The sequence below is a fragment of the Prinia subflava genome, chromosome Z, assembly GCF_021018805.1.
Source record: "Prinia subflava isolate CZ2003 ecotype Zambia chromosome Z, Cam_Psub_1.2, whole genome shotgun sequence".
In the NCBI taxonomy this organism is placed as follows: domain Eukaryota; kingdom Metazoa; phylum Chordata; class Aves; order Passeriformes; family Cisticolidae; genus Prinia; species Prinia subflava.
In genome coordinates this window covers 98,409,707-98,424,084 of record NC_086283.1, presented here as the reverse complement: position 1 = coordinate 98,424,084, position 14,378 = coordinate 98,409,707, and the positions used below count along the sequence as shown (strand labels likewise).

General features: G+C 43.9%; 1 protein-coding gene across 2 annotated transcripts; it reads right to left on the bottom strand.

Moving 5' to 3' along the window:
• Positions 1-1,061: 1,061 nt before the first annotated feature.
• On the bottom strand, positions 1,062-14,153 carry ENC1 (ectodermal-neural cortex 1). 2 transcript variants are annotated; one of them, XM_063422038.1, is made up of 3 exons: positions 13,916-14,153; positions 7,546-9,356; positions 1,062-4,175 (listed from the first exon to the last, which is right to left on the bottom strand). In XM_063422038.1, exon 2 carries the CDS (start codon positions 9,345-9,347, stop codon positions 7,578-7,580), a length of 1,770 nt encoding a protein of 589 aa, XP_063278108.1. In that variant the 5' UTR covers positions 9,348-9,356; positions 13,916-14,153; the 3' UTR covers positions 1,062-4,175; positions 7,546-7,577. The 2 variants fall into 2 exon arrangements, with proteins under 2 accessions (XP_063278108.1, XP_063278109.1); XM_063422039.1 differs by lacking the exon at positions 13,916-14,153 and adding an exon at positions 13,193-13,211.
• Positions 14,154-14,378: the final 225 nt, after the last annotated feature.

The following is a 14,378-nucleotide window of genomic DNA, read 5'->3' as shown; positions in this document are numbered from 1 at the left end:
TGAGAAAACTTCCAAGCAAAGGAGTGTGAATTCATGACCAGACAGAATTAGGAACTCAATGCCCTAAAATGAAATCAGTTGAATCACTCTACAGGAGTTTGTTCATGCCCAGTGCTGCTGTAAGCATCCCATGCCCTGGTGAAATCCAAATAAAGGAAACCAACCCAGCCTACTGTCCAGCTAAGAGCTTACAATAAGCAATGAGAGTAATTTAACCTTACCTTATTCTGGGGAAAGGCTGATTTCTTCTGGTATTCATATTTAAAGATTCTCTAAGTGTCCCACTCCGCCCACCAAAACTGATGGCAAATATCTCAAACACAGGTTAACCAAGCCATGCCAAGGCCAGAAAGTCATTTAATAGCATGGCTACAACTCATCTGAGCAAAGAAAGACCACAAAGAAACCCGTGGCTTTTCACGGGGCAGCTGCAGGAGTTTTAATAGAGGTAGTTTAGAAGATGTCTGAAAAATTGCTATTTTATATCAGGTCAGTGTTCAGTGATACTTTCAGGCCAGACAGGTGCTAAGCCAATGTAGAAAATCAATAGCATTAAAATGGTATTTAAACGAACAAACAAACCCCACCCAAAACTAAGAAAAACACCATCATGTATACACAAAAATATAGGTAAGATGGAAAGTTCAAACAGTTTGACTACACATGTATATAGAACAACTGTAATGTTTTACACGCAGCCAGCATTTTCTGACTTGAGAATAATTAGAAAGGATTCAAGATACCCAGTTCCACTTCCAAGTGGTATCAGGCACTAAGTGAACTGTACTGCAAGCACCAACAAACTCGCATTTCCTGTTCTTAAACGTTCTGAGGCTCTTGAGTTTTAACTGCTGAACTTTGAGATAGAGATCATAGTAAGAGCAGCAGAAGAGAACAAAGGGAAGGAAAGCACAGCTGAAGCAGAAGCTTAAACCAAAGCATTTAATTGCATGTTGCTGATGTGCTTAAGAGGACATAAAAAAGGGCATTATAAAGGATTCAAAGCATTTAAGGCTGAGGAGAGAGGGGAGGAAGAGACAACACTTCAAATAAACATTCCATGGAGAGGAAATATCTAATAATTTATTGACCTTCAGTTTCACATTGTGAAAAAAAGTGAGTTTTACAAAATCTTAAGACATAGTAGCAAACAACATAGACAATTTTACTTCTACTACTTGCAGTTTTGTTTTAGCACATGAACCGTATCTTCAATGGCCAGGAATGGGAGCATTATTCTGTCCTAATCACTCTTATTCAGACAGGTGTCAGGCACACCGAAAAGGGGCTGCACAATCACACCAGAAGAGGAAGGCTGTCACTTGTTACCTGTTTCTACAGTAACCAGCCTGCAAAATAAGAGGAACCTTCCCATCTTGTGCGGGGGTTTTTGTGTGCACTCTGCTGTGAACTGCATTTGCTTTCTAAGTCCGGGGTGTTTCACAGGACTGAAATGGTCAAGCAGTTTGCCAGGATTCCCATAACAATTCATAAAGCAAGAGCCCAGTGTATTCCCTGCAGAGCCAGAGGCCCACCCTGACTGCAGTTTCCTTCAGCCGACACACAGGAATTAATTGAGGACTTGAAAGCAGACCATAAGTTTAGAAACAGCTGCAGAAAATTCATCCCACTTTTGGAAGCTGCATAGTGCTACAAAACAGATTTCATAAGCTAAACAGTCAGATGCAAGGCAGCTTCACCCTGGACTCTGATCAGCCTGACAGAGAACACAGATCTCAAAGCTACATGTCCTTATTCAAACACGGGGGCCCCTGGGGATCCAGTTCTTTACTTCCTTGTACCTTATGTAATTGCTGGTGCCTGGGGAGAGGACATGCAAAACACAGGAAGTCTGATTTTATGGCTCCCTTCACACTCCTGAGCAATCCACAAGATGAAAGGCAACAAAAATTCAAGGCTGTTTGCCTCAACATGGCAACCTGTACAGGTACAGGGATATAGGAAGGAGACTATCCTAATCTGTGTTCCTATTGTTAAAGGTCATCTAAGGGGACACAAGGGTAGAGAGGCTGTGGGTTTAAATACTTTTTAATCTACCACTTCAAGGAATCAACAGTGGAACTACAATTTTATCACATCTAGCTGGAACTCACCCTTTTAAAAACTGCAAATGACTGCTGATTAATCAGTGTTCTCCCAGTATCCACAGAACTCCAAATACTTTATTTCTGAAATGTAAAGAGTCTATTCCAAACAGCAAATCAAATGTAAGGCAGCGCAGAGAAACTTCCAGTGACCAATGTAAACACTTTCAGATGACAAAGCTTTCACAATTACAGCCACATCAATGTCACACAGAGAAAGGCAAGCATCACCAATGTGAGTATCTGTGTTTTGCATGCACACATGCAGCTGCTTACTTATACCACAGCACACACCAACCATGTTACTGAATGTGCCAGTTAAATTGGGCTCCAGAAACATTTAAGAAAAAACACAATACAATACAAGCTTCATGACAGGATCTGGCAAAGAAAGTACCTGTGAAACACAAGCTTCTGAAATTCCTAAGAAAAAGAGTAGCTTCATCTCTGTCCAAAAACCAGAATAATAAGAAACAATTTTATTTAAAAATCAAAGTTCGGTTTCTCAGGATTATCTGAGGCTTCTGAGCAATCAAGTGATTAAAGACACACCAAGATAACAAAACCAAAAAGCAGCAGAGTTTGAGGGCTTTCTTTTTTTTTTTTTTTTTTTTTTGATAAGAGGTTTGAAATTCATTTTATATCCCCATAAGAATTTTTCTAGAGCACTTGGGTCTTTGACATCTGGCCACTCAGATGACGTGAAATCCAGATGGATGAGGCAATCCAGTCAGTGCAAAATTTCTGCTCTTTCTTCTTTTTTTTTTTTCTTCTTAAGACTTCATCATTAACCTATGTTGAGGTGTTTTTTTTTTTGTTTTTATTCTTGAATCACCGTTCTCCACTCCTTCAGGACAATGTGGCTATGCTGCAGGTAACCCTCCTCCAACCCAATAAATAAATAAATAAGTTTGGACAATTACTTCATCTGGGCTTGGTATCCAGAAGCTCTTCCACAGAATTTGCGTTGCAATCAGGAAGCGGCACAAAGCGTGTGTTGCAAGAGGCTTTGGCTATTTCCAGCTTAGAAATTGAAAGGCATGACCAACAAATGAAATGTTGCAAGGACACCATCTACAAGACACACCGCATGCAACCCAAGGAGCTGGTGGCCTGAGAAAGCGACCTCCATGGCTTCTTCCTTTAGCACATGTGTTATTTCAAATCCTGTCCTGTAATCCTTCCATTTCTGACTGGGAAGCCACTCCTCCCTCCCACCTCCAACTGTTACCCAACAGTTTTCTTCCTTTGTGCAGCAGAGCGAGTCAGCAATCACAATATGTGCAAAACATACAATTCACACAAGCCCTTGCAACATGAAGACAATTGCAGGCATTGTTTCAGCATGCAAGCACTGAACAATAAATAACTATATCTACAACAAGTAACATAATAGGAAAGGGACAGACTGAATTATAAATACAGGGAGGAACAGGAACAATGAGTATTTTCGGGATGCAATGTGTTCCCCACTGTTGCAAAAACATTTCACTGCTGGACTGGTCCTTATGAAGCAGAAGGTCACTTTACTGCACACAGGACAATGCAACACAAGGTGTGACAGATGCTGCAGGCACTGCCCACAGGTAAGCACACTCCAGCCAGCAGAGCTCAGCAGCAATGCCGCTGCATCTTCACTCACAGCAGCATCTTGCTGTTCCAGACCTGGCCTGCTTCCCCTGCAGCTGGCACTGGCACTTCAAACCACCACAAAGAGAGGCGACAGCCACTTCAAATTTCGCATAAAAACAGTGGAAATCAAGTGCTGTGTGGTGCACAGCTAAGAGAAGTTCTGTCTCTGCTGTTCTCATCTTTGAAGGACTTTAACATCGGCATTAATCCACAATTAGTAGCACAAGGACCAGATCACAGGTTTGTCCATTCATATTTAAACCACGTGTTGAAGCACTGAAGACAGGGGTTTCTTCTCCCGTTCTTTCATGTCTAGGTTGGATAATTTACAAGGTGCAGATGATTTTCTTCAAATGCAAGAGATGCTGCATTATTTTTCTTCATTAAAACTTCTCCACATCCGAGGTTCCAATTCTCTTCTCCAAATAAAGGAGTAAACTAAAAGCATGGGAAGAGGTGGAGGGAAAGAAGAGATAAATGACTTTAAAGGTTTTGCTGCAACAATATACCATTAAGTTTTTGTTAGATGCTAAAAGCTAGGCTCAAGGTTATTGTGCAATACCCAACTACTAATATATAAACCAGCCAAAACCACAATTATTTAGGGTCCAAGTATGACTTTATTATTCTATTAACCCTACCCTGCAAACTGTCCTATTGTCTGCAGAAAGACTGACAGATTTTTGGGGGTATAAATTCAGTCACTTGAAACCTAAACCAAAAGTGGCCTTATACACTTTGCAGTGATTGACATGCATACTTCCTGCATACTTCCACATTTTTACATTCCCCCAAAATCTTAAGAGTTTGTGGACTTGTTTCAAGCAAACAACCTTTTGTAACTTCTCTTTCACAAAAATCCACATGAACACCCAGTGCAGAGTTTTTTCTAGGCCTTAGCCAAAATAAACCTGGTTGGAACAAAGTAGAAGGGAGGGTGAAGGTGTCTTGCCCCAATACCTCTGTTTCACCTTAAATTCTGAATTGAATTTACTCACAATAGAGAGAGGACCATAGAATTCCCTTACTTAAAATACATATACTCTTCATTTAAGCAGAATTCTGCTTAATTTCTTTTTGCACAGCAATATACCATCCACCAATAAATCCACCCTAGAGAGTCCTTCATAAAATCAATTATTCAATGAGAAAACTCAACCTTTGGATACTGAGATTGTGCTTTGCTTTTTCACTGTAAAGCTGTATCAAAATTCCAGCTCCCAAACCATCATCAGTTCACTGCAATAATTTCTGACAGCACTGCTAGAATTTTAGAAGGCAAATCCTACTTCATTACAACGCAAATGAGCTCCAGTGCACTCACAGATCCTTTGAACACACCACATCTCTCTCAGGCTGTGATGTCTAAGAACAACAGAGAACATTCACAGGAAACAACCCAGCCTACACAACAGTCCATGCTGCTTCTGCAAGTGTGGGCTATTTTTTTAATGTCTAAAAAAAAGGCTCCACTCAGTTGATTAGTCTATGCTAGGCATTCTTCAGCATAGTATGACATTCTTCCCATCAAAACAGACTATCAACACTGAGTTTCTTGTCATGGGGTGAACTTTAGAAAAGCTATAAACAATTCCAAAACAGAGGGGAAAAAAAACCCGACTCAAAACTCCCAAGTTTGAGGAGCAAGACAAAGCAGACTGAAGTCTTCCTAAAAGCTGTCAGATTGGGGCCACACAGCACCATGAAAACAGAGTAATCACAAGTAATTTCCTTTTTGGCTCTCCCACCCACTGACAAAGCAGCAGGAGTCAGTAGGAAAAAAAACAACCTACTTGCTGGATGAGCACACAGCACTGGGAGAGATTTCAGTCTGTAGCTACATTCAGTTATCTAGTGTGCCAGTTAAGCCAGTTATCTTGTGTATTAGTGAAGATAAAATGCTGGCTTTTAACAAGATACTGCAGAGTAGAGGAAAGCTTTTTGCACCGTTATATTCAGAGAACTGTTTCTCAAAATAAAACACTCCTTCATGTACTGTAAACTCCAGAACAATTAAGTCAGACTCAGAAGAATAAGTCAATATTTTTCTTGGCACAGACCTGAGCCCAGGCATTCAATACTGCTGTTCTGATAACATTGAGAAACACATACAGTCTGTAATAATACAAATTAACTGAAGATCTCGAGATGTAGTTCCCAGCTAGGGAGGAAGTTGACACACAGAAATGAGGGTTTCATTTGCTGTGGGGGGCAACTACTGCCAGCAACCAAGACCAGGTAAGTCTCTAAGGTTTGCTGTGCTTCCCTAAGAAAAGTCTGGGAAAAAACAAAGTAGGGAGAGGGGAGAGAGGAGAGGGGAAGAGGGAAAGGGGAGAGTGCACAGTGGTAGTGTTTTCAAGGCAAATAACCACCTGAGAGAAGACATCATGGCATAATGGTGCCACATTTCACACTAGATTTCAAAGCTGTGCTGCCACTTTGCATGGGCCCAACCTTGTATTCTTTACTCAGTCAAAACTCCCAGTCAGCTGAAAGGCAACTACAAGAGTAACTGCACTATCCATGCTGCTTCAAAGACCCTTGGGGTTTGCATTTACTGCAAGAGTCAGGCAAATGTCCACTGCTGCAAAAAACACCAAAAAAACCTCCCCAGTGATCTGTCTCAAACAGAAGAAGCTTGAGAAGTCCTTACACACAAGTTCTTCTTCATATATTCTGGAGAACTCCTTCAGTCTGAACTTTTGGGCAACCCAGAGGCACATGCATAGCTTGTTTAGTAACTGCAACTGTATTTATTTGCCTTTTTCCTACAACCTGCCTGCCTTTGTGGGTACAATATACGCTGCTAAAACTCAAAAAGAAACTACCATTCACAGGGTATTGATTATGTAGGGTCAAGGACATCAACTGTATTTATTTGGCTGGCAGAAACTGATTTTGTACTGAAGCCACAAAGAGGAAGTGGGAAATAAAAGCAACACAACTCAAATGGGAATCTGACAGGTTTGTTGCAAAATATACAGAATAGCAAAAATCTTCTCCCCTCCTCCCAAAAATAAGAAATGCACAACAACCAACCAAGCAAGACCAAATTCAGATTTGCTTGTGAGAAGATACAATGCTGAAGTTGCATCTGGTAAGAGCCTGGCTCATTATGTATAATTAAGTTGTTTTGGAACAGTGAGTGCTATAGACTAGTAATTATTTCAGGCTGCAATATTAATTACACATCTTCCTGACACTACACCTAGTTCAACATATACAAGCATAAGTATTTTGAAAAATCTGTATTTTAAAGTGTAACAACAGAGCAAATGCAACCTTAGTCCATGCAGATGCAACCACACTGTCTAGGTGAGATTGAAATTTAGGCCTGCACTCCCTGTAAAACACCTCTCATAAGAATCAGCTTTATCTAAAGTGAATTCAAGTGAATTCACTATCAGGCTTCGGATCAGAATTTACTCTATCTTTTCTGGGTCCTGTTACTGCATGCAGAGTGATCTAGTCTCAGTCATCAGAAAAATGGCATTAGAATCTTTGTTTAGCATCCATTCAGTACTTAAGAGCCAGAGTCAATTTCCAAAATATTATCTGCGTTTCCCCACAAGTCGAAAATGTTATCTTTGCTCAGCCCTTTACATCTAAATTATGCAGAAGGCCTTGTAAAAGTGGATGCAAAGATATGTGATAAACTACCTCCAGGATCTGGTATTGTCACAGCCATGGTGCTCAAGTGATCCAGATGTAAAATTGCCTCAAATATACTCACCCCTCCTCAGAGCTGCTGCTGAAAAGCTTTTTGAAAAGCATTATTACAGTGGAGGTCAAAGGTGTTATTTCTTACCTGATAACCTGTAATTGCCAACATCTACACAATTAGGAGGGGAGGTGCTTCCATGTGCTGACAAACGCCGTGGGAATCAACGAATAGGGCACAGTTGTTATGCTGTTCCACACATCTAACGTGGGATCGTAGCAGTCCAACGTTTTGCACCTCTGAATGCCAAAGTAGCCTCCAACCACATACAACTTGTTCCCAGATGCCACGGCGTGGCAGCTCATTCTCTTTGCTGTCACATCTCCCACCTTAGTCCACTGGTACGCCTCACTGTTGAATTTGTAAGCGGAGCACGCGGAGAACTCGGTGTCTCCACCCATGATGAAAATCTGGTTTCCCAGCACAGCTGCAGCCGTGTAGCGCCAGGGCTGGGGGCAGGTGGCTGGTACTGTCCATCTGTTCTCACACTGGTCATAGCACTGCACCTTGGGCAGCTTGTCGTGGCTAACACTGGTGCCACCAAAGGCAAACAGCTTCAGCTTTGCACTGACCACAGCCGCGTTGCTCACCCCCTCTCGCAGCGGGGCCACCATGGTCCATTTGTTGGTCACGGGGTCGTACTGCTCCACTTGCTTTAAGGACACTGAAGGGGAAGCTGGAAGGCAACCAGTTGCTGCAGTGTGCCCTCCTACTACGTACAGGCAGTGCTTGAGTTCGGCAGAGCCGTGGCCAAACCTGGCTACCAGCATGGGAGCAGCCTTGGACCACTCCTCATGAAGGGTGTCATACACCCACACGTCCTTGGAGACTCCATTTTCTGACCCTCGTCCCCCAGTGATATACACCTTGCAGCCTATGGCACAAGCACTGAACTCCTTCCGTGGGCTTGGAATGTCAGCCTTTGGAATAATCTCCTTTGCCTTCTGATCCACCAAATACAGTTTGTCACACATAAAGGTTTGGCCACCCAAAAGAAAGAGCGAATGGCCGGTTTTTCTGGGCCTGGCACACAAGCTGGTGACCACTCCATCATTCTGTAAGATCTTCAACTTGCATCTTATTGATTCTTCCACGATCTCCTTGCTTTTCCTTTGCTTGGTGATAAGCTCTTCCATGGCCACATTCTCCATCAGGTATATGGCTGGCAGGAGGGCCAGTCTCACTGTCTGCAGCAGCTCTGGCAGGTAACAGTGACGCTTACCCAGGTCATAGCTGACCCAGTTGATAGCTGATTCATATACCAGCCTTTCATCCTCAGTTTCCAGCTCTTCACTGGAAAGGAGCTGCACCACCATGTCTTTTGGCAGCTGCAGGAAGTCTTCGCTTTTACTGATACTCTGGAAGTTGCTAAGGCACATCCTCCAAGAGAGCTCGTACAGCTTGGTGCACTGATGAGCATCCGACAGCAGCAGCATGCCAAGACAGTTGGTGGGATGAAGGTTCTTCTCCAGGAATTCCGCACAAGCATCCCGAATGTCCTGAAACTCCAGCATGTCACCAGCCTCCAGCAGCGACTCCGCGTTCTCCTCATTGATGATAACCCTGGAGGAATATGCATAGTCCAGGAGAAGCTCCAGGACTTCTGGGTGAATAGAGTTGTGGAAGTTGACCTCGCTGTCCTGGCTCTCTTTCAGCCCTCCGCTGAACATCGCCTCGAAGTAGCGGCTGCAGGCAGCCAGGACTGCCCTGTGGCAGGGGAATGATCTGTTCCCAGCGTGGAGGAGAACATCTGTGAAGAGACGCTGCTGGCGCAGGAGGTTGAGGTGGGTGAGGACACTGTCAGCATAGGATGACTTGTGGAACAAGTATATGTTTATGGAGCCAGTGCTGGCCCTGGACTTGCGGTTTTCATGCATGCTGACCGACATCTTTCACACCTATAAACAAAGAAAAAATATAACATAAGTCAAAATCATCATTAGTTTTATATATCAAAAAATGTGTCTATTATTCACTATAGGATGGGAGAGAAAAAGCCTTAATTTACAGCTGAGTGGACTGAGAATTACATCTGCCTTTGGCATGCGTTTATTTTTTTGTAAGATGAGATTCATAAATGACATAGCCTAAATTCGTTGCCCAAGAGCAGGTTTATCTTGGGAAACCTGATCTCCAACTTTCATAGCAATACAGTAAGCAAGTAAGCTGGAGAAAGAAAATGAACCAGGACTGATTTTCTCACCCTTCCCCAACCCAGACCAGCTGATTCATTGCATGCATACACATGCACACGCTTGAAACATTCTCCTGTACTGAATCATAGCAGGAAGAGCTACCAGACAGAATACCTAAGGAATGTCAAAAGCTGCATAGGGAACAAAAACCTACTAATCCCATTAGGAAGCTTCCCTTTGGTATAGTGATTCCATATGTAACAGCACAAAATGAAAAAAAAAAACCAAACCCAAACTTTAAAATAAAACCCTGGTATCAACCTACATTTAGACTTGTGTAACTGTAAAAAAAATACATGATTAGTAAATTCTACAGATTCCACCTTTACTCCACAGAATCCAGTGTCTGCTTGCTATAGTGATACAGTACATATGTAGGCAGGGTCAGAAGAAAAACATGTTTTGGCTGCTAGCCAAAGTTACTGAGACGCTGCCTCTGAAGACACCTGGAGAGTCAGGTCCTCAGAGCTTCAGCCATTGGTTCATTCTGAGGTTTTGAGGAAGCACAAAACAGAAGACATATCCTATCCTGCCCTATTCCTAACAAACAAAACACTACTCAGATCCTGTTTAGAGGTGAATGTTATTGTTACCTGCCATGATATGCTGGTCTGTGTATAATTACAGCAGCAAGTTTCCAAATTTAACTAAGAGTCAAGTCAAAATAGTATATAGTGTGTATATGTATATATACACACACACATACACACATATATATATGGAGTATAGAGTAAGGGAGGAATATTAGCAGCACTGTAAAGCTAATGGCCAAAAAAACACAGTGCAAATAGTAGAAGGTGAAGCATACAGAACTCAGTGCAAACTGTGGCTGTGACTGGTACTGTAACAATCTCACTTCTCTCTCTTCAAACTGCAGAGAAAGCCAAGAACCAAACTTGCCTAATTACTACGCTATTTGCATGTCCAGAGTACCTTTTATTGCACCTTCAAATAAAGAACTGGCCAAAAGGTCTACCTGGAAAGCATGCAATGTCCTAAGTCACAGCACAACCTGGGGCCACTTGTGAAGATTTTTAAACGTGGATATACTTTGCTCTCACACAGACATTTTTGTGTACTTGAGCATCTTTAAGCAGTACAGAACTATAGAATTTCATTCCCACATTTCATGCTTCGAGAAAATACAAGATCTTTACAAGCCTCAAAACCAGCACTTTTTAATACATGTATTTTTCTAGATTCATATGACCAGAAACATTGACAAAATCAAAACCACATGTTTAATTTGGACAGCAGACTCCATTTCAGAACAAGCAATCTGTGTGTATGGAACATGCAACACCTGCAGTCTAACTGCAGCACAGCCAGTACTGCCATCTGTGCTAATGTAATTGATTCACCATATTGAACAACAGCAAGTTTGTGATACACCTTCCTCTTCAGTTACAGCAAAAAAAACCCTTAAACCCAACTTAAAGTAAGGAATAGAGAGACACCTTACTGTAAAACTACCATAGCCCATTTCCTTTAATAGGAAACACAATTTGCCTGATAAAACTTAACTGGGACTGAAAAGAGCAGGTAACACTGCCCAATAACTGTGCACAATCCAAAGTCCTCCAAAACAGAGAGGAGTCCTACACATCAGAGCTAATGGGCAGAGTATCTGTCTCACTCTACCCTGCAAAAGCTTAGAAAGGGATCATACCAGTGCTCCCCAGACCAACCTATTAAATGCAGTAAGCACAGAACAACTTAAGGCAGCTAGTATGTCTTCAAAATACAAACTCTTTTACAAGGAAAATTAAATGACCTTTAATGAAGATGTATTGTCTGGCAAAAAAAAAAGTACCCAGATGGCATTTGAGGATCTTGAGCACTAATCTCAGACTAAAATAACCCACTTAACTTATAGCCAAAAATAAGATACTGACCATTTACAGGTTGAAATCTCCTGGAACTGAAGGATTACAGAAAGGTCATGGCCTGAAATACTAGTATGCAAGCAATTTGAAGACACAAATAGGAAGCTGAAAACTTTATTGTCAATTTTTTTCAAACTTTTCCAGGGACTTTAGTGTTTTAATGCTGTTATGATGCAAGGCACAGTATTCACTGGATCTTTCCAGGCATATTTTCCTTACACTAAGGACTTGCTCTTTTAAGTTCCTCACCAGGGAGCAGGATGGGAGCTAAATACCCCACTGATCAGAGATGACAGAATAACCAGTACCTGGATATGCCCACTGCCCCCCACCCTCCACTCCAGTTAACTGAGTGTGTGTGTCGACATCACAGTCTAGGCACGTCAGGATCTCTATGAAAACACAGGTTCTCTTCTTTGCCCCCACATATTGGGGGATTTCAGAGTGTACTGAAAACTTTCTTTCATCATGCACACAGGGTTCAGAAATAGGGCAGGTACAGTTCACATCAGAGGCTTCAGATGCAGGCATTTAGATCTTTCACCAGGCTGTGTACTCCCCATGAGCAATGCTGGTTCAGCACCACTCAGAATGAGCCCATAACCACAACAAAATAGAGGTAAACATAAAAAAAACCCACCCTGCAGTTATGCATACAGGGGAGGCTACTGAACTACAGACCACATGCAGAGGGCAGGAACAGATCACTGTCTGTTACCCAAAGCCCACCCACAGCCATAGTACCAAATACCACTGTAAAAAAATTAAAATTTGTATAAAAACCCCTCTCAAACAGCTACTGAATACGGCACTCAGCATTTCACCCTACTGTAACAGAAGACTTAGTCACTTGGTGAGATTTCATATATGCTAGTCATGAACTGTTCCTCTAAGATTGCCTTTATCATTGCAATGTCATCTATTGAGAGGAATTCAAAATATGCCAATTCACATTTAAGATAAGCTAACATATTTCCCCAAACAGAACAAAGATACATATCTATACACATCTTTTTCCTCCCGTGTGATGCTGAGATGAGAGTGCACATGGACTAGCTGAACAAACACCCTCAGAGGCAAGTATCATCATTCACTAACAGGCTGTGTTTCTTTCTGAGTCTCTGGCAATTAGGTCAATCCATAATCTTGTAAGAATACTAAAATGCAAAAATGACAGCTCCAATTTCTGTGTTTGGTGCTGGAAATTATGCAAGCCTCAAATACTTGGGCAGAGGTAATTGACAGTCAGTGATCAAGTGTTCATCTTGAATAATATTAGCCAATTTCCTTCAGGCATTTTCTTCCCTTAGAAATAGTATTTGTATGTAAAGGACAAGAAGCGGTCAGTAAACTACAGATATAGATTTTATCTAGGAACAGAGGTTGAACCAAGACTTTGATTTATAATTACACTTCAACAGGCTACTTGTCACAGCAGCCCAGTAGTAAACACTACTTTAAGACTAAACAACAGGCTCCTTGTCCTACTTAACAGTTCTATAGCATGCAGGTCTCAGCCTAAACCAAATGAAAAATTAAGTATTTTCAAATTACTGGCACACCCCTGATGCACGCTAGTGCATCGTAATTACACAGTGGTGGTTGCGTTTTTCTTTAGAATCAGTGAAAACAGCTGAAAGAGAGGAAACCTACCAATCATCCGATCGATGTAACTAACACCGCTTTCAATTGCTAAATCTGCACCGATGCTATCAGTGTGGCAGAGACAAACCGTGACACTGCCTAAAGTCTTCAAACTCAGCGGCTGCCTAGGACCTGCAGCGAGACAGAAAGCAGAACACGCTGCTCCTGCTAGAAATGCACCGCAGCTCACCACAAGCAAACAAAGAAATGCAGCTCTAAACTCCCCTCAGCTCGCCCTATCAAAACGCCTAAATAACGCCGTCTCTGAGAGAAACGTGAGGAGCTTCTTCCCAGACTGATATAAAAACCAGTGCGAGAAGCTAAAATGCATTTGCTTTCCTTTATAGAGCAATAACCACGTGCAAAAGTTTCTGTACCGGGGAGAGCAGCGCCGCAGCAGCCCCGGGAGCAGCGAGGCGCCCGCTCCTTCCCTGCCCTGCCTCACGCCCGCCAAGGGATGCTCCGGACCGCCCGGGTCCCCGAGCAGGAAGGTGAAGCCCACCGGGGAAGCTAGCAGCCTCCGTGTCAGGAGCGAGGGCAGCAGGAGACAGCAAACCCCCACGAATGCCAGCCTAGCAGTGTCCCGCGAGTACCCGGCACAGGGCGGAGGAGCGCCGGGGTCCGCCTGTGCCGGGGTCCAACGCGGCAGCCCAGCTGCGGCCGGAGAAGCGCTGCCCCCGGCTCTGCCCCGCCGCTGCCCGCCTCCCCTCCGTGCCGGCGGTACCAACTTACGGCTGCAGCTCCCGGGCGAGCGCGGAGGTCCCTGGGCGAGGCAGCGGCGCGCATGGGAGGGCGGCGGGGCTGTGCCGGCTCGGCGGGGCCGCGGCGGGGCCGGAGCCGCGCAGCGCCGGGCGGAGCGGGAGGCGGGCCGCGGACGGAGGGCGGGAGCGAGGGGAGACGGACGGAAGAAAGACGAAAGCTGGCGGCTCCTGGTGCTGCTGCTGGCGCGGCAGCCGCAGCTCTGCCCCGGCGGCGGAGCGGAGAAGGGGTATAAGCGCTGGGGGCGGGGGGAGGCTTTATGCAAAGGCTGTGAGTGACAGGCGGGGGAGGGACGGCGGGAGCAGGGCAGCGCGCTCGGGGTTGCTGTCCCGGCCGGCGGCAGGGAAGGTGTGCTGGGGGCCTCGTGGTGCTCTGGACGGGGGCTGCGGGATGGCCTCTGCTTCCTGCCCTGCCTGCCCTGCCCGCTCCGCACCGG